Source organism: Bos mutus, chromosome 22 (genome assembly GCF_027580195.1).
Source record: "Bos mutus isolate GX-2022 chromosome 22, NWIPB_WYAK_1.1, whole genome shotgun sequence".
Classification (NCBI taxonomy): Eukaryota; Metazoa; Chordata; class Mammalia; order Artiodactyla; family Bovidae; genus Bos; species Bos mutus.
Window position 1 is genome coordinate 63,900,071 of NC_091638.1, and position 25,724 is coordinate 63,925,794.

At 60.2% G+C, this 25,724-nt stretch overlaps 1 protein-coding gene across 1 annotated transcript in view; it reads left to right on the forward strand.

Moving 5' to 3' along the window:
- The window catches only part of SHANK2 (SH3 and multiple ankyrin repeat domains 2), a 563,804-nt gene that overhangs the window by 252,355 nt on the left and 285,725 nt on the right, over positions 1-25,724 (forward strand). Inside the window, 2 exon segments of the mRNA XM_070359054.1 lie at positions 13,973-14,288; positions 25,459-25,628. Of these exon segments, the coding sequence (XP_070215155.1) occupies positions 13,973-14,288; positions 25,459-25,628 (486 nt within the window).

Here is a 25,724-nt window from a genome sequence, read left to right on the forward strand (position 1 = left end):
CTGAGCACAAAGTGAGCCGCTGGCTCCCGGGAGGAGCCGGGTTCAGTGAGAGACGTGCTGCAGTCTGCTCGGCAAGGAGGCCTGCTGAGGCACCCACGGCGGCCGCGGGACCTGAGCAGGCAGGCTGCAGACCCCTCCCCCGCTCCCACTTCTTCCAGGGGAAGGGGCCTCTGAGAGGTCCTGTGTGCAAAGGGCATCACCAGAGTCCCGCTCACAGGCTCTGAGAGATGGCTCGGCTGTCCGTGGTTGCAGAGCCAGACCTCAGCACAGGTGAAACTGGGACTTGGCGGGTGGCAGGCCCCTTCCAGGCACTGCTGTGGCCTTGGGCCTTCATGGCTCACAGCTCGACCACCTCGCGATGGCCCATGGTGTCTCTTAGAGGCGTGGGAGCCGACCCAGGCTGCTCCCCTGAAATCCTGCTACTCAGCCCCGAGAACCCTCTGCACCTTTCAGACAAGGACGCTCCGCAGGGCCCTCGGATTTGCCGGCCAGGATGTTCAGGGGACATTCTACTTGGCCCCTTGTGGTCAGGACGCCACCGCCTGACGTTGGCTCAGGCTCTTCTCTGGTTGTGGCGAGTGGGGGCCGCTCTCCAGCTGTGGGGCGGGGGTGTCTCTCGTTTTGGAGCACGGGCTCTGGGGCTCGTGGCTGTCAGTCGTTGCAGCTCGTGGGCTCAGTGGTCGTGGCTCCCGGGCTCTAGAGCTCAGGCTCAGTGGTCGTGGCTCCCGGGCTTAATCGCTCTGCCGCACAGGGCATCTTCCCAGACCAGGGATCGAGCCTGTGTCTCCTCCATTGGCAAGCGGATTCTTTACCGCTGTGCCACCAGGAAAGCCCACCCTCCGGCTCTGATGTTGAGATGGAGGCAGAAGTGAGGTCAGTGCTGCCCTGGAGTGACAGGCAAGGGGTTGGATGGATTCTGGCACTTCCCGAGCCTCGGTCTTCACGTCTGTAAAGTGGATGTGAAAGGACCCGCCTCTCTGGCTGCAGAGAGAACAGAGCGGGCAGCAGGTCCAGCCCTGGGTTGCACTGTGTGGGCATTCAGAGTGGGGGCCACGGCGATGACACTGGGGTTGGTGTTAAAGAACCGACTTGTGCTTTGGCCCTCAGAGTCCTCGCCCCGCTCCTCCCGGGCTGCTCACAGGAGACAGCCGCTGTACCTGTCTGGTCACCTTACTTTCCAAGGCCGCTGCCCACTGACCAGCTCACCAGAGTCTCCTCTCCCCTCCTACTGCCTCTGGACGTGGAGGTCGGGGACTCACTGCTACACACTGTGAGTGCATGAAGGGCTGCATGAGGAGCTGGAAATAGAGGGAGAGTCCCCAGATCTGCACGTAAATCCCCCTAAATCCTTGACTGACTTCTGAACTGTTTGTCCAAAATGAGAGTCCAGGGATCCCAGTGGAACACAGTAGCTTAAAACGCAAAGAGCCAAGGAGAGGCAACAGGAAGCTGAGCTCTGTCTTATTAAAGGAGTTTGGCAAACATTTGAGATTTTCTGCCAGAACCCCAGAAGGGCCCCGGAAGTCAGGACCTCCCGCAAGGACTAAGCCAACAGAGATTCCATCCACAAAGGCATAAGAGCTGTGCCTTCACAGAGCAGAGTGTTCTGATCCTTTTACTCCCTGCTCGAGAAACTCCACACTCTTCAGAGGAAGACAACAGAACCCGTAGTCTCTACAACATATCAAACGCAATGGCTGATACAGATTCAAAAATAACTAGGCAGGCAAAGAATCAGGAAAACAAGACATGTAATTAGAGGAAGCCACGATTAACAGACGACCCAGATACGTGTGGACAGACAAGGACCTGAGACGTTAGTAACTGGAACGTGTATTTTTAAGCTCCCGTTTTGTGCCGGGTCTTACGTCTGGTGTAAAGCCTCTGCCCTGCCCCGTGCCTTCTGTGGGGAGGAAGTGTTCGTGGTGGGAAGAATTCCAGAAACAGGTGTTTCCTATAGTGAAGCAAATGCAGCGAAGGCGGCGGTGGTGAAGTCCGGGGGGCAAGGGAGGACAGTGTGCCCTGTTGTCCCTTCATTCACCGCGTGCAGGTGTGAAGCGCAGGCGTCTTGTGAGCGGCTGGGCTGTGTTCTGGTGATGGTGTAAAGAAACAGACGGACTCAGGGGGCCTCCTTGGTGGTCCAGTGGTTGAGAATCCACCTTCCGAGGCAGGGTACCCTGATCGGGGAACTAAGATCCCACGTGCCGCGAGGCAACTAAGCTCACACATACGCCGCAACTAGAGAAACCATGCGTGCCAGGCTAAGACCCAGTGCCGCCAGAAATTAAAAGGTAAAAGAAGGAATTAAAAAAAAAACAGACTTAGTGCCTGTGGATAAAATACACCACTATATACAAACCTACAGGTGGTGTGACTTCAGATTTTGATAAACGCAGTGGAGGAGGAGTAACAAGCGGCTAAGAGAGAGAATAAGAGGGTTGTCCTTCTAGAAAGGACAGTCAAGAAACACTTCTGTGATGAGACGACCTGGAGAGTGATGCTGAAGAGCTGGAGTTGGAAGAGCCAGGGCAGGAGGGGAGGGTAAAGGAGTCCAGGTAGAGGCCACAGCAGAGGCGATGCCCAGAGTGTACGGGGCACCAACAGGGCTGGGAGCACCCTGTGGCCGGGAGCTGCATGGAGGTGATGGCGTGGAGACCCCCGGGGGCCTGCAGGAGAGAGGGACATGGTCGGCCACATGTGGTGTCTTTGAAGGTCAGGCGGCTCTCACAAACCACTGCAGACGGTGCCTCAAACAACGTCCGTTTGTCCCTCACTGAAGTCCTGGAGGCTGGATGTCCAAGATCAAGGCACTGGCCAGTTCAGTTCCTGGCAAGGGACCTCTTCCTGGCTTGTGGATGGTTCCTTCTTGCTTTGTCCTCTCATGGCCGAGAGAGAGAGGTCTCCTACGCCTCTGGTTATAAGGGCACTAATCCTATCACCAGTGTGGCTCAGACAGTACAGAATCTGCCTGCAACGAGGAGCCACGGGTTCCATCCCTGGCTTGGGAAGACTCCCCGGACAAGGAAATGGCAACCCACTCCAGTATTCTTGCCTGGAGAAGTCCCTGGGCAAAGGAGCCTGGAGGGACACGACTGAGGGGCTAACTCACAGCACAATCCCATCACGGGGCCCCACCCTCATGACCTCATCACGTCACCTCCCAAAGGCCCCTCCTCCCAGTGCCGTCACCCTGGGGACCGGGCTTCAGCGTGTAAATTCAGGGAACATAACATTCCGTCTCTAGCCCATGGTCATCCTGGTTACCCCCAGCCAGCTCCAGGGCCGCCTTTCACCAAATCCCTCTGTGTGGTTAGCTCTCCAGCGTGTCCGGAGACGTGGGCACCCCGTGGCCTTGGAGGCTCCTCTTTGTGGTCCCAGCACCTCCAGTCTGGTCCTGACTGTCTAGGCGCCCAGAAGACTTCCGGAAGAGGTGTCCGTGCCTGGCCTTGGGGACTTTGGATGGTTCCATTGAGCAGTGGGCTGGGCACCGCTGACTTGTCTCAGCACCCTGAGCCCAGGTCTTCCTGTGGGGAGTCCAGGCGTCCTCACCACTGGGCTCTCAGAGGGGCCACCCAGGGTCGCCCTGGCATTCTGTATGAAGCCGCTGCCCTGCCTGATGCCCCACATGGCTGGGTAAGAGCGTTGGCCCAGCGCGCAGTATCTCTCCAGGACTTGAAGCTACACTGAGGGAGGAGACGGGGGGCAGAGTTTGGAGTCTGGGGTCCTTCCGGAATGCACCTGGGGGACCCTCATCCTCCCTGTGGTCAGCCCCAGTTCAGCCCTCCAAAGCCCCTCTCCCTGTGCCCACTCTGACCTGGTCTTGGCAGTAGAGCCCTGTGTCAGGGCTGGTGCGTAGCCCCTGCCGGAGTCCCCGAGCTCTGCCACCATCGGCCCCAAGCCTGGCGGCCCTGGAGGGAGACCCCCACCCTAGGGTGAGACCCCCCCACCCTGGGGGAGCAGTTCTTCAGCCCCCTCATCGGTGCCCCTGCCCCCCACCCAGGGGCCTCGGCAGATCCTCCAGGAGCAGTGCCTCCCTCCCTCTGTGGTCCCAGCTGCTGGAACGTTCCACCTCTCGCAGACACCTCCATGCTGGCTCAGAGATAACCCCCGCACTATTGCCGAGACGCCTTTTTATATCTCCTGTTATTTATAAACGTATGATTCATTGAACAATGATTGTGAGATGAAGAAATGTTGCCTACTAATATTTAAATCGCAGTTATCTAAAGCGACGCGGGAAGGAAGCGAGGTCTGCTATTTTGGCTCAGGTAGGGAGTGGGCAGGAAGAATCCAGGTCTGGCCCCACAGACCCCCCATCCCCGGGGACTGCTACCTCCCTGCTCCCCTGAGCTGGGTGAGGAGCTTGCACACATTGGCAGTCTCCTGCCTGGCAGTTGGTTGTCACTTCTGTTAGACAAGGTGGAGGGTGGGGCTGGTGGGCCACTGAGACCCTCTGGAGTTTCTTCTCCTCTTTTCAGTTCCCCACGGGCCTCCTGTCTGACAAGAGGCTACAGCCGCCTCCGCGAGTTTGCTTCGAGGCAGAAATAGACTCAGGGCCTCTCCTGCTTACCCAGCCGGCTCTCCCTTCTGCACCCCGCTACCAGGAAGAGGAGGTGGGCCCTGACTGAGTCCCCAGGCCACTCGGAAAGAGAAGGGAAACGGCCCCCATCTCGGAGACTTCAGGATCCTTGGTGACATTCACGCCCCAGCCCCACTGGCTCGTCTGCCGGGGTCTCATTGAAAACATCGCTCTGGCTGTGGATGTGGGGAGGGATGGTCCTAAAGGGCTTCTGTGGCTCCCGGGGGCCGGGCCGCCAGGGCTGGGAGCTCCACGGCCAGCCTGGTGACCGGCCACACACAGCGGCTCTGCGGAGCTGGTGCTGCCCTGAGCTGGGTCTGTGCCCTCCGGCCCATCCCGTGCGCCTCCTGGGTCAGAGCCCCTGCCGTGCGTCTGGTCACCTGGAGCCCTGGCAGCCCTCGAAGCCCCGGGATGACTCCAGCTGCCCACACCCCCAGGCGGGCAGGACACGGCAAGGACGCTGAGGACGCGCCTGTCCATCGGTTGAGGCGGGCCTCCTCCAGTGCCTGGCTAGGCCTCCTCGTGGCAGGCAGGACCAGGGCAGACGTGGGGTGGGTAGAGGCCGGATGGGCACAGCAGGGAGGTGACCACAGCCCAGGAGACCGCCTGGGGGGCTTGGAAAAGGGCCTGGGAACACTCCAAACAAGGTGGAAACCAGACGGGCCGCCTCCCTCTCCTCTGGTTCTTCACTCACGTCCAGAGCCTTGGGAGCACCACTGCCCCCTCATTTGCAGAGTGATGGGGAGCTGGACACTGGGCCTGATTGATGTGCCGTGGAACCGAGAAGTGCCCCCAGGGTGGACTGCTGGCCTGGCGACCCTGGGCAGCGGCAGGTTGGGGGGTCTCTCCAGGGACTGGATCCTTCAGGGAGACTTCCTGGAGGAGGCGGCACCCAAAGAGACCGTGTAAATGCATTCTAAGGGACCTGGGAGGGCTTATCACAGACACGGAGCCAGGGTGGGGGGCCAGGGAGACTGACTTGCTGTTCACTCACGGAATTTTTTTTTTTTTAATTAAAAGTGTTTATTTAGCCATTGTTGGCAGCCTTCAAACCCAGGCACTTACAGACGTTACTATTACTGATTTGCTCCTCGCCTCCTATGTGGCAGCAGCATGCACATCCCCATCGATGGAAGAGGAAACAGGCAGAGCGAGACATGGTGCCTCTCCCGGGGTCACAGAGCTGGGAGGTGCAGGCGCTGGGACTCGACCCCAGAAGGCTGACCACCCTGCTCCGTGCTCCACACATGACTCGTGCAATCCCACAGCCGACACTGGGGATGCGCCGGGCTGTTCCCACCTTGCAGGTGGGGCATCCGCGGGCTGGGGTGTCAGGCCAGCCCAGGGCCGCCGAGCAGTAAGACACAGAGCCGGCCCCTGAGTCGGATGCTGGCCGTGGCCCCGTGTCCGGCGCTCGGCTGCTGGCTGGCACGGGGAAGGAGGTGGGCTGACCGTCCCCGCGGAGCGGCCCTGCAGACTCTCACCAGGCGTGTTTATAACACCTGGCGTGTCTTCCCTGCCAGGACTTCATAGCGTCTTGAAATGTTCTGATGTGCGAAGAGCCTTTTTTATACGAGAAATGAAATTATTTTCAGCCTGTTGTCAGGCAGTTGTCAAAAGACATGGCAAATGAAGGGCTCAGACAGTGAGGGCTTGGAAGGCAGGTCTGAGCGAGGGGGTCCAGTCAGTGGGGTGCAGGGGCCGAAACCGTGCAGGTCCTTAGGGGAGTGGGAGCAGATGGAGGCGCTCACGCAGAGTTTATTGTTGGTTTATTACCTCCTACTGAGGGCTTGGCACCGGACTTGGGCTGGCTGGAGCCGAGCTGATGGCTAACGGGCCAGGCCAGGTGGCTGACAGTTTGGGGTTCATTCTGAGGTGACCTTCTTCCTTCCTGGAAGCTGTCCGATTTGGGGAGACTCCATCTAATCCTTCCTCCTGATTTTTGTCCTTCGAACAGCCCCCCAACTCAAAAGATGCTCAGTCATCCTTTGAGGTGGGTGGGCAGGTGAGCAAGTGGACAGAGTCACCCCATGCCATCCCCGACTCCCCCCACCGCCACTGGCCACCCACCTCACCCCAGCCCAGCTCAAAACCAGAATCTTTGCTGTCCCTTCTCCCCCTCGTTTGGAATGAAGTCCAGTTGAAACCAAACCTCAGCAGTGTGGCCAGCACAGCCTCTAGCGGTCACTGTGGTTGCTCCACAAAGGACCCCGCAACAGAACAAGGGTCTAGGAGTTGGTGGGAGGAAAGCTCAGCCATCTGTGTGCGTCTGAGCTCTGACACCCCCAAACCTACTTTACTTCTTGGGATGAAGTCTGTGCTCTGAACGCCTCAGCCTTCCCTTCCAATCATTGTGTGGCAGGTGTGGAAATGGTGTCGGTGCGACGAGAAAGGAGACTGGTGTGCGTGGGTGCAGAGCCAGTACATGGGTAGTGAGCTCCCCATTGCTGGAAGTGTTCAAGGAGAGCATGCCTACCAGAGGGGAGGAACTTTACATGGATGGGATGGGTGGGGTCAGGAATGGACCGCCTCCCTCCTGGCAGGATTTCTGGTCCGGGGCCGGGCACACAGTAGGTCTGCATGTGAACCTAAGCTATTGCTGCTAATCTCAGAGGCTCGTTTGCTCGGATTCCTGAAAGTGGTGATCGGAAGGCCGTCTGCTTGTTAGAGGAATGGGAGTGGGAATCTTCGGGCTGAGGAGTGCTTCCCGGGGCCCCTCACATCCTGTTATGTCCAAAGGCTGCTCTTACGCGCCCACCGCGGCCCTCGTGCAGCCTGGGAGGGAGCCGGGGTTTCCGTCTCACTCACTGCCTCGTCCCCTGGGCCTGCACAGCCTGGGTCCACGCGTGCCCTGGGACGTGGAACCTGGAGGCGGGGCGATCAGGAGCCGGGAGCCCCCTCTGCCCCTGGCCGGCCGGCCTCTTTCCTGATTCTGGGATTTGCCTCAGACTCGTCTCAGCTCCTGGGCGGGCAGCTGGGGCCCTGTCATTTCCAGAGGGCTCCCAGTGTTTAGTAGCTCAGTCGTGTCCGACTCTTTGAGACCCTGTGGACTGCAGCCCGCCAGGCTCCTCTGTCCCTGGGGTTCTCCAGGTGAGAATACTGGAGTGGGTGGTCATGCCCTCCTCCAGGGCATCTTTCTGACCCAGGGATTGGACCCATAGCTCCTGCTTGGCAGGTAGATTCTTTGCCAATGAGCCACCGGGGAAGCCAGGATTTGTCTCAGAACAGCCCGCCCTTGGGCCAGGAGCCGGGGGCCCGTCATTTCCAGACTCTGCTCCTACTGCGGGCAAAGACACCAGGAGGAACCGTCCCTCTGAACGCAGGGCCGGGGAGGCAGGCTGGGAGTGTCCCCACCTGGGCCATGGGTGGATGCTCTTTGGGCGTCTTCGGCTCTGCTCCCAGCTCGGGGTTGAGGGGTCCTCCTCCCTTGGAAAAGATGTGGGATGTTCACGGGGGCACCGGTGAAGCCACCTCCTCCCGACTCGCTCCTCCCCAGGTCCACGCAGGGAGCCGGCGATGGCAGGGGCGCTTCCGGCCTGGGGCTCAGTCACTGCCCGCCAGCCGTGGACCACACGCGCTCGCTGTGGACAGCAGAGGCCAAGAGTGTCGCGGGGACTTGGCGTGGGAGGAGGCCCGCGCTCTGGGGTGGCATCAGCTTGAGCCTCACAGAGCCTCCCGCCCGCTCCCCGGAGGGTTTCCTGGGGCCCACGTGGCAGGGCCCCCGCCTCCGGGGGGGATCTACCCCAGGTCACTGTCACCGGGGCATCCTGTCCCAGCTGGGGCAGACAGCCAGCACACCCCCGATAAACTGGACACCCCCACCTTGAAGATCCCTGACGGTTCCTGCGCCAGGGGGGCACAGTGGCAGGCTCCCCACGCAGGCGCGGTCGTACCCTTGTTGCTTTCTGCATCTGAGAGAGATGCTTCTGGAAGCTTTGCAGCCTGGCACCCATGTCCGAGGACAGCCTGCCCCTGCCGTCACCCGCTCTGTCCCCCAGGGATGCGAGTGGCGCGGGGCAGGTCGTGAGGTCTTAGTGGGTGAAACGCACCAGTGGCTGAGTGTCTGCTAGGGCGAGTCTCAGACGTGGCCTGGGCTCCGGCGTGGCGGCGAGGGTCACCCGGGGCGGAGTTTGAAGGCAGCTCTAAGCCTTGCGATGGGGCATCGTGGGAGTGAAACGACGCTCAAGCGCTCAGCTGGTAATGGGCACCCGGTCCGCGCTCTCGACACCCTGGACAGACGTCCCGCCAGCCCTGGGCGTCCTGTGGAGAGAGGCTCCCAGAGCTCGTGCCTCTGCTGCTTTTGTTGACACAAAGCGAGCCGACCATATGGAATTCAACTTACAGGCTCCCGGTGCTTTGCCTCATCTCGTCCCATCTTCCTCTCTCTCTCTCTCTATTTTTTTTCCCTTCAGATTTCAGAAGCAGCTCTCTTAGCAACCGAAAAAACGACACTTAATTACAGCCCCCCCAGCAAAGGCGGCAGAGCCTGCTCCCGGGGATGCTCCATTAAGCTTTCGGAAAGGCCTTTCTCCTCGTGTAGAAATAACCCCGTGCCACCTGCCGCGGGGCTCCCCGCCACGGCCCCTCCCTCTGTGTTTGCCGCTTGGGCAGAACTTTTTCCCTGCCGCCTCTCTGTGTGTCTCCCGGACTCCTGTACGCAACGTGCAGCCTGGCTTGGAGCGGGCTTTTTATCAGCTGCCTGGAATTAGGGCGAGCTTTGGCTGGGCTGCAATCTTAATTGCTTCATCTCTCTTTTGTATCCAAAAAAAAAAATTAGGAAGGGGGATGGAAATCCTGTTTTCTCCAGGGTCATTACCTCCATGGGGGGGAGCCAGAGAAGTAATGGGTCCTCGTGTCTGATTCTTGCCAACGGAAATCTGGGTCACGTTCAGAGATTCCAGAAGACTGGCACTGGCCGCCCAGTTAACGCGGGTCTGGCTCGTAGCTTATCTGGAACCGGGACGTTTTCTCTCCGGGACCGGCTCCCCCACGTCTGCTGGCGGACACACGGCGGCTGCGGAGAGCGAGGAAAAACTTGGCTTTTGCTTTCGAATGAAAATGAGCAAAGCACAGGAGCCGTGCTCTGTCGCCCGGGGCGGGTCTGAGCCCTTGGATGGTCGGGGCTCGGGGCTCACCGAAGCCTCCCGCCTGCAAGCCTCCTCCCCGACGCACTGATCACAAAAGCAGGGGAGCGCGGCTCACATGACGGGCGCGGGGAGCGGCAGTGGGCTCTGAGAGCAGCCTCAGTCTACGCACGCTTGGTTCCCAGCTGACAGACAGAGTATGGGGTGGGCTCCGTCACCAGCGCGCTGGGTCTGGCCTGCCCAGCTATGCTCGGAGGCAGGCAGTGGCCAGACGCCTGCCGCCGCTCCCCAGGTCCAAACTGCTCCGGCGCCCAGGGGCTGGGCCGCCCTTCCCTTCCTCCCAGTCGAGAAGGTTATATAATGAGCGGACCGCTGCCAAAGTCGGAGGGAAAATGAAGTCTTTGTTAAATGCCTTCACCAAGAAGGAAGGTAAGCGGAGAGCCAGCCTAGGGCGCGGAGTGCATGGAAACAAGCAGCTTCTGACCGGGGTGGCGAGGGGTGGGGGAAGCCGGGGACTCCGGGTCCTCCTAAAATTGCCATTCATTCATTCCTGCCGTGTTAAGGGAGTAATTACTTCTGGTGGGCGACCGGGCTTTGTTGTAGTTGGTCTGGACTGTTAACCCACTTGAAGGTGTCGGTTTCATTTTTTTTTCCCCAAGTCTCCAGCCCCTTGCAGAAATGTAGGTTGTACATCGTTAGTGCATCCAGAGCCTAACTGTTAAGGAACTAAGTCCTGTGGAAAATAGGAAGTTTGGCTCTAACCTGTCCGCTGCCTGGAGGCTGCCGAGCACTCAGGCAGGAGCAAGAGCCCCAGGACGCCACTGGCTGCCCTGGCCAGGTGGGCGCTTTCAGAACCGCCGCTCGGAGTCCCTTGGCCGTCCCCGGGTTGCGGTTTCGGGGAGCGGGTGGGAAATGCACTGTGGCAGACTTTGAAAGTGCATCTGGTTTTCTGCATGCCTTGTGTAATTTGTATTGTGGAAAAGAAACGTATAAATACATGCATGGAAGGCTAAGCTAAGAAAATATCCACCCACTTAGAGTTTGCAGATTGCCTGGAAGAAGGAAACAGTTGGGTGGAATATTAATCATTTTCAGACAGGAAAAGAGTTATTTCTAACCCTTTGCACATTAAAAAAAAAAATAAAACAGCAACAACATTTCCACGGCGGGTTCCGGTTAGTTGGTTAAGACAGGGAGCTCTCATTTTATGAAACCTGGAGGTTTATGAAGATGTGAGGTTAGAGGAATTAAGGAGACGTTTTCCAGCCCAAGCCAAAAAATAAACATGGAAGCATTCCCAATTACACCACACAGGAGATGAACTTAATGTGAATCTTGGTAATTCAGTGAGATAACGTTCATTAGAATGTTCACCGAAACGTCACCTATGAGAGTCCAGCCGAGTAGCTCACTGGCTCCTTGGGGCAGAACGTATTTGCAGAAGTCCCAGCTCTTGTATCCCTCAATCTTCCGAGGGCAGCCGCCCCCCCGCCCCCAACCCCACCGTGAATTGCTGCCACTCTCTGAAAGACCTCTTCCGCCTGGTTCTCAGGAGCGTACAGAAAAGACAGCCTTTGTCTGAGCACATCTGCTTCCACGATGAGCCCAGATTCACCTTCTGGGACTTTGATCTTGGTAACATGTGCTCAGCATGGGGGTTTCAGTTGGGGGCCTGGTGTTCTGTTCACGCTGTTCCCTTGTCCCCTAGACTGTTCTTCCCCTTCGGAGTCTGTCGTAGCTATTGGCAGGGCTCCCCCCAGATTCCATCACTTTCCATCAAGGGCATTTGTAGCTGCTTATAACCATCAGAAAAATAGAACTGACTCTAAGGTCAGGGAGCTGGGAGCCTCGGCATGAGTTCACATCATGGAGTGCAAGTGTTTCCTGGTCTGGAGGAGTCCCCTCCGAGCTGAGGTGACCCCTCCCCTCCATCCGCACGAGCTCTGGTTTGTCCTCCGGTGGGCGCAGGAAGGATGAGGCAGGAAGTCAAGGGGGCTCTGTTGCGAGCATCTGTTCAAGAGGCTGACTTCCTCTCGGTGCCGTGGTCCTGCAGTTGACGATCTCGGCAGGAAGAGCATCTCTCTCTGAGATCCTGGATCCGCCGTGCTAGTGCGGTCTCCTGTCCCCCCCCCCCTGCTGGGCGGGGCTCAGGTCACCCTCAGTCCTTCCAGAAGTCTTCGGGCTGCCGTCTGATGCTGACAGCAGCAGTGACATGGGGGTGGCTTCCCTGGTGACCGGCAAAGACAAACGCGGGACTTTTCCCTAAAATAGACTTTCCCCCCAAAACACTGGACTGATTCCCCAGCGGCCGAGCCCTGGACAGGACAGCCTCTCGGGCCCCGGAGGTGGGAGTCCACGGAGCACGCCTTTCCTGCTCCCTGTCTCCCTCCCGGCTGGGCTGGCGCTGAAGAGCTGCTTTGCTTTGAAGAATTTGGAGTAGATGCGAGTGATGGTGCGCCTTGCCCTGACAGAGGGGCTTCAGAGGAAGCAGGTTGGCATCACTGCTGGAAACAGCGTGACCTCCCCTTGGGTCACTTCCAAGTTCTCACCAGCCATACCAGCCAAGATGTGAATTCCAAGCGTGCGTCCTCGGGAAGCCTCGTGCCATGTCCCTGCGGCTTCCCCAGGCTGGCTGCGTGTGTCTGCTTTCCCAGGATGGTCCTGCCTCCCAGGGAGGCAGCGAAGGGTGCAGTGGGTCGCAGCTGTCTCGGTGGAGCTCTGCCAGCACCACCTCTGTCCCCACAAGCCCAGCCCTCCAGCAGGGGGTTGCCCAGGTTCTGGGTGGGGTGCAGCTGTCCTTGGTTTCCATGACGGACTTCACCACCTCTGACCTTGGGCAGCCGGGGCGGTGGACCATGTGGGACTCGGTCCTGAACTCGCCTTTCTCCTCTGAGACACTGGTGTTCCCACGTCCCAGTCAGCCCTCCAGGAGGGCGCGTGTCTTCCTGTCGCTCTGCAGTCTGGTTTGTGGAGGGCCAGCTCGAGGAGGCTCGTGTTCTTTGCTGCCTGGCGTGGCTGCTTCCCTGCAGCCCTGAGGCTTGCCTTTCTGTAGACACCTCTTCTTGCAAAGGACGGGCTTCCCTGGTGTCTCGGCGGCAAAGAATCTGCCTGCAGTGCAGGAGATGTAGGAGACATGGGTTCCATCCCCGGGTCAGGATGATCCCCTGGAGGGGGGCATGGCAACCCCCTCCAGGACTCTTGCCTGGAAAATCCCATGGACAGAGGAGCCCCGTGGGCTACAGTCCATTGGGTCCCAGAGAGTCAGACACGTCTGAAGCGACTGAGCGTACACACTTGGAAAGGACACTCTGTTTCTGGCTCCAGCCCTCAGAGAAACCTGGGGTGCCGACCACGTGGGTTCCAGCCCTCGTGGTACGCAAGGACCGTGTCCTCGTTCTGAGCCCCTGGCTGGGCCGACGTCCCAGAGCGAGGGGCTTGCCTCCAGTCTAGAACATCATGAGGAGCGTGGTGAGGTGTGTCCCCCGCCTCCTGTTTGATGCTTTGCTGCCAGTCCGGGTTTGAGGGGTGGAGAAAGGAGCACACTGGGTTCAGGCAGACGGATTCCCACCAGTAGAGCCAGGGGGCCATGTGTGTTTGCCCTGCCTGTAACAGCCCCACAGACGGGGCGGCTCAATCATTCGCTGTCTCCAGTCCTAGAGGCTGGAATCCCAGACCCGGGTGTGGGCGGGGCTGGTCCTCCTGGGACCCCCCCACTCCTGGGCATGCAGACGGCCGTCCCCTCCCCATGTCCTCTCAGGGTTGGCCCTCTGTGTGTTCGTGTCCTGACCTCCTCTTCTTACAAGGACCCCAGTCCTGTGGGATTAGGGCCCCCCAGTGACCCCATTTTACCTTAATCACCTCTTAAAAGGCCCAATCTCCAAAGACAGCCACATTCTGAGGTGCTCAGGGTCAGGCCTCCAACTCCAACCCCCAGTGCAGGTCGCGGCGAGGAGGAGGAGGGACTCCACGGCTGCCTGCGTGTCTGCCTGTCCTTGCTGTGAGCCAGGGCAGCCAGTCGTCCACGGTCTCCGGGCCGCTGGAGGCGTGGGCGCGCGGATGGAAGTGGGACCCAAGCCTCTTCCATCTCAAGCATTGGCTTGAGTCTCCATGCAAGGGGGGTGCTCCCTGCCTCCACCCGTGTCTGCTTCTGTGTCAGGGCGAGCTCTGCACATGCGGGGGCCCTTGGGGGCTCAGCACAGAGCTCGCAGCGTCCGTGTCCTGGGCAGCTGGTGGGGGGAGGGGGGCAGGCACCTCTCCTGGATGACGGTGCCACGCGCGCTCACCTGCGTTTCCCCTCTCTCTGACCCAGTGCCCTTCCGAGAGGCTCCGGCGTACTCCAACCGCAGGCGGCGGCCCCCCAGCACGCTGGCCGCCCCGCGGCTCCTGCTGCGCTCCAACAGCGATAACAACCTCCACGCCGGCGCGCCCGACTGGGCTGTCTGCGCGGCCACCTCCCACCTCAGCCTCTCGCCCCAGCTGCTGCAGCAGACGCCCGGCAAAGCCGACGGGGCCGCCAAGACCCTCGGGACCTACACCCCCGGGCCCCGCAGCCGGTCGCCCTCGCTCAACAGGCTGGGCGGAGCCGGCGAGGATGCCAAGAGGCCCCAGCAGCCCTGGCACGTCGGGTAAGGAGCGACCTGGGTGGTGGGGGGCGCGGGAGGCGTGGGAGTCCAGGGGGACCGGGGAGGGGGCATCTCTGTGCACGCGGCCCTGGATTCTGGACCTCGGGGTGCCACCAGAGATTGAGCAGGACCCCTGCTTGATTCCAACCCGGACGCTAAGAACACTTGAAAGCCAGAGCCGGCGACTGTACCCGGCAGGGTGGGCGCCCCACTGGGCTCCTGGGCCGGCTTGGGCTGCGGCGGGTGCCTGGGGCTGTTTCCTTTCCTTGTGTGTCCGCTTCAGGGTCTTAAAAGTGAAGTTTGTTCAGAGAAGGAGCTGAGGGCGGTCCGCTCTGGGCTGAGAGCTCCTCCAGGGGCCACGTGGGGGTTTTTGTTTGAAATAGAGTTTATTTACAGCGTTGTGTGAATTTCTGCCGTCCCACAGAGTAACTCAATTATATACATTCTGTTTGTTCTTTTCCACCGACGTTTATCCCAGGAGGTTGGGCGTAGGTCCCTGTAGGGCCTCGTTGTTCGTCTGTTCTGTATGCAGCAGTCTGCTCTGCGAGCCCCAGCTTCCCCTCCAGCCCCCCCGCCCCTGGCAACACGAGTCTGTCTGTGTCTGTGAGTCTGTTTCACAGGTAGCTTCACCGGTGCCGTATTTTAGATTCCACGTGTAAGTGATGCCGTACGACTTTCGCTCGTCTGACCGGCTCCACTCACGTGATCACCTTTAGCTCCATCTGGGTTGCTGCAGTGCAGGCCTTGGCTCGATTCTGGGTCGGGAAGATCCCCCGGAGAAGGGATAGGCTGCCCACTGCAGTATTCTTGGGCTTCCCTGGTGGCTCAGCTGGTAAAGAATCCACCTGGAACGCGGGAGACCTGGGTGTAATCCCTGGGTTGGGAAGATCCCCTGGAGAAGGGAAAGGCTGCCCACTCCAGTATTCTGGCCTCGAGAATTCCATGGACTGTACAGGTGCCAAGAGTCGGACACAACTGAGCAACTTAAAAAAAGAAACTGTTGCTGCGGACGGCGTCATTTCATCCTTTTGATGACCGAGTAACGTGTCGTATGTGTGCACCGCATCCTCCTATCTGTCCCTCTGTCGCCGGACAATTGGGTTTCTCCATGGACCAGGCTTCATCGTGCGTGGACCTGAGCCTGAGCGAGCACTCGCATTCGTGGCCACGAGGAGCCCTGGCAGAGCTGAGGGTGTGACGAGCCCCGGCCGGGGCATTGACAGCCCTGCCTGGTCCTGTTCTGTCTGCCTACGAGGCCGGGGTAGGGACGAGGCGTGCGTCTCAGCAGACGCTGAAGCAGCTGGGGCTGGCAACCCCATTCTTGGCCCCTTTCTAGACGGGGAGATAAAGCCAGCAAAGGCCAGACCCAGCACGAACCCCCAGGCATCTCTCTGGGGCGCTCTGGACTCTCCCCGCTCCGTCTCCCGCGCCGGCAGGAGGCCGCAGTCCCTGGAGCTCCAGCTCCCAGGCACAACCGTCCTCTCCTCGCGTGGCCTCCGGCGTTTGTGTGTCCAGGCTGAGCCTTCCTGGCGGTGGACTCCTGGCCGGGGCCTCAGTGCTAGTCGGAGCAAGCAGCGCTGTCCCTGACCTGTCACCCCCGCCCCGCGGTGTCGCGTGGACCCACACGCTGCTCCATGCGCCTCGGCTCACCCCGTCGTCCTCCATGGAAGGCCCCGCGTCCCCGTTTCCCAGATGAGAGCACTGAGGCCGGGTCCTGGAGCCGGCGCAGGTCGTGGGAGTTGTCCTTCCTGAGCTCTGCCCTCACCCTCGGTGGTCCCGGGGAGCCGGCGCCCTGTGCGTTTGGCCTGGCTCGGCGTGTCCGCTGAGGGGCGAGTGCCCACTTTGGTCCAGCCGTCTGCCCGGTGACCAGGTTCCCCATCCCGCTGCACACCGTTGAGTTGGGCAGGCCTGGTAGGCTGCCGTCTATGGGGTTGCACAGAGTCGGACACGACTGAAGCGACTTAGCAGCAGCAGCAGCAGCAGCAGCCTGCCTGTGGCGCCTCTAGCCAGCCGGGGTCCTTCCTAATGCCACATCCCCAGGTCCAATCACAGATGTTGGGGAGGGCAACCAGGAGTCTGGGTGGAGGGGTCAGTGTCCTGGGCAGTCCTGGGGGAAGGCTGATCGCTGTGACCGGGAGCAGCAGGCCAGCTGTCCAGGCTGCAGCTGTGTGGGTCCGGGGAGAGCCTGCCCGTGGGGACCCCAGTTTCCTGGCCCCTCGGCGGGGTCACAGCCTGCCCCCTCGGTGCCAGCGCCCCCAGGCACACCTTGGCACTAGGATCCGTGCACGCCTCCTCCTGCAGTCTCATTCTCAGACCCAGCAGCCCTCCTGGCTCTGGTCTAGATTCTCGCTCCGAGTCACCCCAGGGAGAAGCGCCAGGTGCCGGGAGCCGCTTAAAGCTGAATTAAAGGGTTCCCCAGGGGCCTCAAATTCCACTTCACACAGTTAGCTGGAATTATGGCTGTAATTTTAAAGCGAGTGGGTCCCCTTCCTCCAGGACGAAATCTAATAAGATCCTGAAGGCGGGGTGGCCAAGAACTTGCAAAAGCTGCAAAGAAAACACTGCTGCGGAGAGAGGCCAGCCTCACGTGCTGCAGTGCCCGTCTGCTTGTCCCTGGCGCCCCTGTGCGGGGTGTGCGTGCACGTGTCTGTGCATTTGCGCCCGCGTGCGTCAGCGTGTGCGCACTAGTGTGTGTGCGTGTGTGTGCGTGTGTGTTCGGGTGCCTGCATTTCTGTGTTTGTGTTTAGATGCAGTGTGTTTGCGTGTGCGCATTTTCCCGTACTTTTTATGTCCAAGTGTGCACGTGTGTGTGTGAGGCGCGCGTGTGTGTGTGAGGCGCGTGTGTGTGTGTGAGGTGTGCGTGTGTGCACGCACTTATGTCTCTGGGTGTGCCTCGTGCATGCCTATGTGTGTTGGGTGTGATGGTGCACATGTTTGCATGGACTTCCGTGTCCGTGTGTGCGTTTGTGTCTGGGTGTGCATGCGTGTCCGTGTGTGTGCGTGTGTGACGGTCACCGCCCCAGCCTGTCCTGAGTGCCCCTGCGGGGCTTCCTGGGCACGCTCCCTGGACAACTCCTGGGCTCCTTCCTTATTCACCTGGTGCCTCGTCTTCGGCGACTGTGAAATGAGGACCGTAATGCAGTGGCTCCCTGGCTGCTCCCAAGACCGAACCCTGCACGGCGGTCCTCACATGTAACAAGCCCGCGGTCCACAGTGGCCTGGAGCTGCAGCTCAGCTCTGTGTCCTCCCAGGGGTGGGGCGCCTGGCCCGGCGGTTCCCGTCACCCCGGCTGTGGTTGCCCTGGGAGAGATAGGCTGCCGGGATGCAGGGCTCTCAGCGCTGACACTGCTGGCTACCCATCCCCATCAGGGGGCTGTGGCCCCGGCCCAGCCAGCCCCGCCATCCCCGCCGATTCCCATCCTTCCCTCCCCAGCCGTCAGGGCCTGCCTGGCCCCTGTTCATCTGCTTAGGACCATTCACTCATTCATGACAGCCACTGTGTCCTGACAGGAGCCCACAGGGGACCTGCCCGCAAGACCCCGCTGTGCCAGTGGGAACCTGCCGGGAGCCCTGGCTCCTGGGCCGCCAGGATGATGGCGGCATTTGAGCCGCGTGCAAGCTGTCTGCTTCCACATCCGTGCTCAGATGTGAAAGTGGCCACACACGCCGCCCCAGTGATGGAGGGCCTGTGCACGGGCACCGCGGCGCAGCCCTGGGGGCTCGAGGGGGTGGCGGCTCAGAGCCCAGCGCTTTCCCGGGACAGACGGGGCCTCTGGAGGGAGGACTCGGCTCCCAGCCTCGGGGTGCCCCAAGCAGCCCCAGAGTGCTTTCTGGCTCTGGCAGACCCTGGAGGTGGGCTGGGGGCACTCCCCGGTCGTGGTGGGGAGAGCCCCGGGCCCACATGGACCTCTGTGTCCCAAGGTCCTGCCCAGTGGGTAGCTGCCAAACTGCTGGTCGCGTCCAGCTCTGTCTCCTTCCTGCTGTGTGACTTTAGGCTAGTTGCTTGTCCGCTCTGTGCCTTTGTCTTCTTGTTTGTCCAGAGGGTCTAATGGGTTTGTGACGAGGGTGAAGCTGAGTGTAGCAGCTGCCACGTAATGGCTCTCACTAAGTTATTCAGGAGTGCTGGCTACTTAGTGTCGTCGTCGCCAAGGACATCTTGAAAGACCCTCAGCTGCTGCTGGGCGGGCACAGGAAGGTCGTCCTGGTGACGGCCATGGCTTGGGCTAAGAGGAAGTGGAGAGCAGCAGGTCAGTCGAGTCCTAGCGTTCCAAGCACCTGGGGGGTCCCCTCTGGCCGCCCCCCACCACGCCCTCTCCTTGCTCTCTCGCTGCCCACGGGAAGGCTGGCCACTCAGCACCCCTGCAGGTACAGGCCTTGGTGCCCACTTGAGGCCCCGGAAGCCTCAGCCAGGCGTGTGACAGGGACCTCTGTGTGGCCAGAACCGGCTTCGGGCCCAACCTCAGGTGCAGACGGCCTCCCCCAACATCCCCTCACCCATCCCTGGGCCCCTGTGGCTCTGACTCAGCCTCCCGGGCTGGGTCGGCCTCCCCCGGGAACCACCCTTGAGAGCCAGTGGACCCTAGTGCCAAGCAGAGGAGGGAGGAGCTGTCCAGAGCGGAGGGGAGCCCGTGTACCCGCTGCCCTGGCCGGCGTCCTGCCTCACCTGGAGGCTCTGCGTGCACCTGCCCGAGGCGCCCTCTAGCGGCGCCCACTGGCATGGCCGGTCCAGTTCCCTGAGAACCAGCCTGAGAAGGGGCTTTGCCGGGCGGCTCCATCATCGCCCACCCCCTGAGCGTGGAGAGGAGTAGGACCCCTCCCAGCTGGCCTGTTCTCGGAGCAGCTCTTGATGCATTTTTGCAAAGCCCGGGCCCTGGTCCTGAGGGCCGCCCTGGCCTCACCGGCCCCAGGGAGCGTGTGAGCCACCCTCCTGTCAAAGGAGCTGTTCCCGGGTAGGTTCGGCTCAGCAGAGAGGAAGCCTGCTGCGTGCAGGCAGGGAGGCTCGCTGGCCAGGTCTCCCGCCCACGGGGAGACAGCAGCTCCCGCTGGCGCACAGGTGGACAGAGCTGGCAAGGCTCCTGCTGCCAGACAGACCCCGGCAGGGGCTCGGCCAAGTCCGCCTCTCGCCTTGCTCTGGTTTCCTTCCCTGAATCGGGCTGTGTGGGCCGAGCTGGGGTTCCCGGAGGTTTCGGGGTGGCAGGACCCTACCCTGCCCTGCACACCCCTTCCAGGGGCTGTTCCCCTACTGGGCAGCTTGAGGGGTGAAGGGCGCCCTGGGGTCCCTCTGGATCGCATCTCTGTTCACCTGCAGGCACCCTCGCCCCGCTTCTGGGGACACGGGAACTGGAGGGCAGAGCTGTACGCCCCCAGGGCGCGGGGGCCTGGGTTCCTCGGTGAGAGCCACGGGGTGCTCCCTCCCTCGGCCACACGGACCCAGAAAGGGGGTGGGGGTGAGCCGGGCTGTCCCCTGCCCCCTCGCTGTGCTGCCTGACCCAGGCTGCTAGGGGCATGTCACCCGCACATCAGGAGCAGGGGGCCCACGAGGCCTGGCCCCCTGGCGCGGAGGCGGAGCCGGGGAAGGGTCGCCCAGGGGAGCGGGTGCCTCCTGCCTGCTGGGGAGTCGGGTGCGGGCGCACGTGGGCTGCCCTCGCCTGTCACTCGGCTCCCCCGCACGGCTGACACTCAGGGTTCGCTCTCACCTGGGGGCATGAACGCACAGGAAGGCTGGCCTCCAGGGCAGCGGTGGATGCCCTGAGACAAGTCAGCCCCAGAGCTGTCATCAAAGACAGGGAGCCCCTAACAGAGTCCCTGGGAGTCAGAGCTCATGCAGGTCACCCCTCCTGGGGTGAGGGGGCTGCCATCTAGGGTGGAGAAAGGGGCCAGCCAGGTTGGGGAGAGGCAGGGCGTCCCGGGTGGCCGGAGCAGACCGGGGGCAGCTTTCAGGGGAAAGGTACCTTACAGACTGTCCCCATCCCACGGGGGCTCTTGTGCCCGCCCCCTGCTTCCTGGAGCCGGGGTGGTCTTGGAGGTGCAAGCAGGCAGCACCCCAGTGCCGGTGGCTGGGGGACCCCTGGGGGTGTCGGGCAGCGGCCCCTGCTTCTCTGGAGTCTGTGAAAGCCTCTGATGTGCACTCGTGCCCCAGGTCGCGGCGCCCTGGCCTGCAGGATGGGGCGTCCAGTCATTGTCCATCCCCGCCGCACTCCTCAGGACTGCGTGGGGAGGCCGTGGAGCACGGGGTATGGGCCCCAGGGCCACCCCAGGAGCCCAGGAGGGGCCACGGTGCCCCGGGCCACGTGTGGGCCGAGGGCTCTGGAGCTTCTACCGGCCTGAAGGTAGAGAGGGAGACGATGCTGATGGTACAAGGAGCAGTGTGGGGTCTGAGCTTTTACACTTCAGACACACTGTCAGCGGGGCCAGGGCCTTGTGCTGGAAGCCACCTTCTGCCAGAGCCTCCCGCAGGCAACCTCCAGCACCCTCTTGTCCACCCATCCTGTGTGAGCCTGGAACCTGGGAGACACCCCGATTTCTAGTTCATCCCAGCGCAGAGCAGGCAGCCTGCAGGCAGCCTGGGCTGCGGTCAGTGAGCCAGGATGTGAGGTCAGGACTGTATCTCTGTGCCTCAGCCATTAGTTATGGAGCCTCTGTTTTTCTCACCTGTAAAATGGGGCTTCGCAAGGCTCAGATTAACCTGGCGTGGGAAGATGCTTCAGCATCTGTGTGGGACCACACATCACTGCTGGTACTTAAAACCATGGATGCACGCTGATCTTCAAGGACCAATTTCTTCCTGTTCTTAAGCAAAGGTTTCCCGGGCTTGAACCGATGCTCCCAGGCTAGAGCTGTCTTTGCTTTGACTTCTCTGCCCAGTGACGCATACTCTGGAGCCGGCTGAAACCAGCTGGCTGACACGTGCATCTTGTCACCCACTTTTCAGCTGAAGCAGAGTGGTAATGGCATGAGTGTTCATACGACACCTGTGCAGAGCAGTTCCTGCTGACTCACTCTCGGCTCTCACCAGATCATCCTGTCTTCTCAGATGGGGAAACCAAGACTTCCAGAGGTTAACTGACTTGTTCAGAATCTGATAGTAAGTGATCAGCTGGGCTCTGGCAGGGTTCTTTAGAAATTTGGATGGAAGAGTGGATAGGTGGTGTTTGTACAAGTGGTAAGAAAGATGGAGGATGGTAAGTGAGTGGATGGATGGATAGATGGTTGGATTCATGGTTGGTGAATGGGTGGATAGGTGAGTTGATGGATGATGAGATGGATAGCTGGATGGATGCGTGGATAGATGAATGGTTGAAATAGATGCGTGGATGATTGGATGCCTGATGGATGGTTGGATGCATGATGGATGGGGTGGGTGGATGGATGGATAGATGGATGGTTGGATGTGTGATGGATGGGGTGAGTGAATGAATGGATGGATAGGTGAGTTGATGGATGATGGGTGGATGGATAGAGGGATGGTTGGATGCATGATGGATGGCGTGAGTGGATGGATGGATGAATGGGTGGATGGTTGGATGCGTGGTGGATGGGGTGGGTGGATGGATGGATGAATGGATGGATGGATGAATGGGTGGATGGTTGGATGCGTGATGGATGGGGTGGGTGGATGGATGGATGGGTGAGTTGATGGATGATGGGTGGATGGATAGAGGGATGGTTGGATGCGTGATGGATGGAGTAGGTGGATGGATGAATGGGTGAGTTAATGGATGATGGGTGGATGGATAGAGGGATGGTTTGATGCATGATGGATGGGGTGAGTGGATGGATGGATGAATGGGTGGATGGTTGGATGTGTGGTGGATGGGGTGGGTAGATGGATGGATGGGTGAGTTGATGGATGATGGGTGGATGGATAGAGGGATGGTTGGATGCGTGATGGATGGAGTAGGTGGATGGATGGATGGGTGAGTTGATGGATGATGGGTGGATGGATAGAGGGATGGTTGGATGTGTGATGGATGGGGTGGGTGGATGGATGAATGGGTGAGTTGATGGATGATGGGTGGATGGATAGAGGGATGGTTGGATGCGTGATGGATGGAGTAGGTGGATGGATGAATGGGTGAGTTGATGGATGATGGGTGGATGGATAGAGGGATGGTTTGATGCATGATGGATGGGGTGAGTGGATGGATGGATGAATGGGTGGATGGTTGGATGTGTGGTGGATGGGGTGGGTAGATGGATGGATGGGTGAGTTGATGGATGATGAGTGGGTGGGTGGGTGGATGGATGGATGGTCAGATGCAAAGGTGATAACTGCTACGGAAGCCATGGTGACTGAGCTGGTGGGGGCTGGGGCGGCAGGCTCCATCTGTGTTCCCTCACGGATCCTCCCAGGAGCCCCACCCAGCAGACCCCACTCAGCCGTTGCTCAGCGCCATGGCAGCTACATCAGGGGAGATCCAAGCCCTACTTTTGGAGGTTGGGGCGAGGAGGGCCTCTGTGCCTGGTGTGGGGTGTCCTTTGAGAGCCCCCACCCTCTGTGACCCCAAGCCTCTTCCAAACCCTTGGATCTAGGTGGAGCCGCTCCGGGAGACACTTCCCAAGGAATTGAGTCCCCTTGGTTTCCAGGACTTGGGAACTGGGAGCTGGAGAGGAGAGCCTGGTGATGCTCAGGCCCTCATAGTGAAGGCACTGTCCCCCGCCTCCCGTCTCCTGTCTCCCGCCTCCCGTCCCAGCCCCGAGTTAGGCTGAGCTGAGGCAGGTTGAATGGATGGATCCACATCCCACTGGGCAGGCAGGCAGGCCGTCCTCTCCAGAGGGAACTCAGAGTTCTGGCTTTTCCCGGGTTCTTGCCCACCGCAGGCAGGGGGCCTAACTTGTCCTTCCTCCCAGCGACTCAGCCGTCCTGCCAGCTGTCACCTCTGGGCCAGAGGTGGTCACACAACCTTGCCCTTGCAGGCCTCGCTGCTCTGGACTCTGGGGTGTTTGGGATCAGTGATGTCCATGAGGAGGGAGCCTCCGACCCTCCGGGTGGATCTTCCCATCTGTGTGTTGACCTGTACCTGGCAGAGGGGGAGGAAGTGAGGGGGTGCAGGGCAGCTGCCTGGTGTGAAGTTCACGGGCATCTCTTTCCAGGATGCTGTGATCTCTGTCTGTGACTTCAGCTTGGTCAGAGAAGCCTGGAGTGGGGGGCAAGCAGAGGTGGGGGCATCCCTGGGGACAGACGGCACGCAGACACGGGGCTGCGGCTTGTCACCACACTGTCCTGAGCCCAGGTGAGCACCCGGGAAAGCTCACGCACCTGCCCTCTGCTCCCGTGGTTTGGGGAGAGCTCTGGGCTTTGGGGTCAGCCTGGCAGAGCTGGCGGTCAGTCCTCCTCCCCTGACGAGCATAGATTATGGTGTCAAGCGAGCACGTCACATGTGTACTCATGGGCTCCGCCCGTGCCTAGCTCTCAGTCATGACCTTGAGCGAAAACATAAGCATAATGAAATACAGCACGGTCACGCTTCCGTGAATTCTTGCAAACAAAAAGCAACTTATGTTATTTATCAGGAATGCTGATGTGGGTAAAGCAAAGCCCGAAAGGAATCGAGGGGTTCACATTAAATCCCCAAAGTCAGTGGTCATGTCGTATTCTAGAAGCTTCCCTGCATGCCTGTTTCACACTTTGCAGAAAGCTCAAGGTTCCGTCTGGGGGCTCCCAGCCCACGGCATGTGTCGTCTGAATGGAGGAGCGTGGTTGGGGACCCCACCCTTCATGGTGATGAATTTGTGACGCGGGTGGACCCCTCCCAAGACTCAGATGTGGCTCCCCGATGTGGGACTCTGCCCCCAGGGTTATTAATCCTCCTCCTCCCCATCACAGGTGGGGTGCCCTCTTGGGAGACGCCAGCCGGACGTGAACGCTTTTCCAGGAAGCTTTGTAGCATCCTCTGTAAATCCCTGCCCACATTCATCCACGTGTGTGTGGCTCTTCTAAAGACCGCCCTCCCCCCCGGAGGAGAGCTCAGTGTGACTCCTTAAGGTCACCCTGATGAGCGCGTGCTCTCCTCCCCTCCCAGGAGTCAGCCCTGGTCACCCGTCACAAAGATGGGGATGTCGTTACAGAAACCACTATGCACGTTTCTCTGGGAGCTGTGCTTCTCTCTCGCTCACTCTCTCTCTCTCTCTCTCCCTCTCGTTCCACCACTGTGCCCAGTTAAGTTAGGCATCCACTCTGTGTCAGGCCTGGAAGTTACCCTGGAAACACACGCTCTTCGTGAAATACTCACATAACACGCATTCAAGTCCCACTTGTGAAATGTCCCCGGGGCAGCCGGGCTGGGCCGCCTGCCCCGCGATGGTGGAACCTTGTGCCAGCGGGTTCTGGGTGATGCCTCGCCCGGCGCAGCTGACACTTACCATGAGACGGGTCAGACGGCAGACACCAGGGCCTGCCTCAGTTGTGGCCCCACTGGAGTCTGTATTGAAAAAGCACATAAAACACCGCTGGAGCGTTTCCAGGCGTGCGGTTCAGGGGCATTAAGTACGCTCACATTGTCGTGTACCTGCCCTCTCCACCTGTTCTAGAACTTCTTCCTAAACCGAAACCCCGTCCCCACGGAGGGCTCGCTTCCCAGCCTCTCCCCCACCCCATCCTGTGTATGGATCTGACCACACGGGGTGCCTGTCGTGGTGGAATCAGGCATCATCTGTCCTTCTGTGACTGGCTTCCTTTAATCAGGCGTCATCTGTCCTTCTGTGACTGGCTTCCTTTAATCAGGCGTCATCTGTCCTTCTGTGACTGGCTTCCTTTAAGCAGTGGAACGTCCTCAGGCTCCATATGTTATCGCCTGTGGCAGAATCTCCCTTTTTAAGTCTGAACAATGTTCCACCGTATGGATGGACCACATTCTGGACATCGGTTCACCCATCAGTGGACACTTGGGTCATCTTTTGAGAATCATGCATGTGAGTGTGCAGATATCTGTCTGAGACTCTGCTTTCACTGCTGGGGTACCTTCCCGGAGGTGGGATTGCTGCAATTACCAGTGTCTTTTAACCGCAAATGCGTCTTCAGGTCTCCAGCTCTGTCTAGAGCCCCGGAGCTCCGCTGTGACCGCTTGGGGCTGGATGCTTGTCCTGAACGGACAGGCCATGGGTCTGCCGCGTCCCTGCTGAGTCTCAGGCCGTGACCCCCGCCTCTCTCTCTGTCCCCCCTTCCCTGCCACAGCCCAGCTTTCCCGCCAGGAGCCAACAAGGACGTGCTGTCCGCCTTTGAGTACCCGGGGCCCAGACGGAAGCTGTACAGCGCGGTGCCTGGGAGGCTCTTCGTCGTCGTCAAGCCATACCAACCCCAGGTCGATGGCGAGATCCCCCTGCACCGTGGCGACAGGGTCAAAGGTCAGTGTCCACTCTGCTTCCGGGGCGGGGTCAGGCTGGGGTGCCTTGGCCTCAGCTGACCTCCAGGGTACTGCTTCTGCGGGGCCCCCTCTGGAG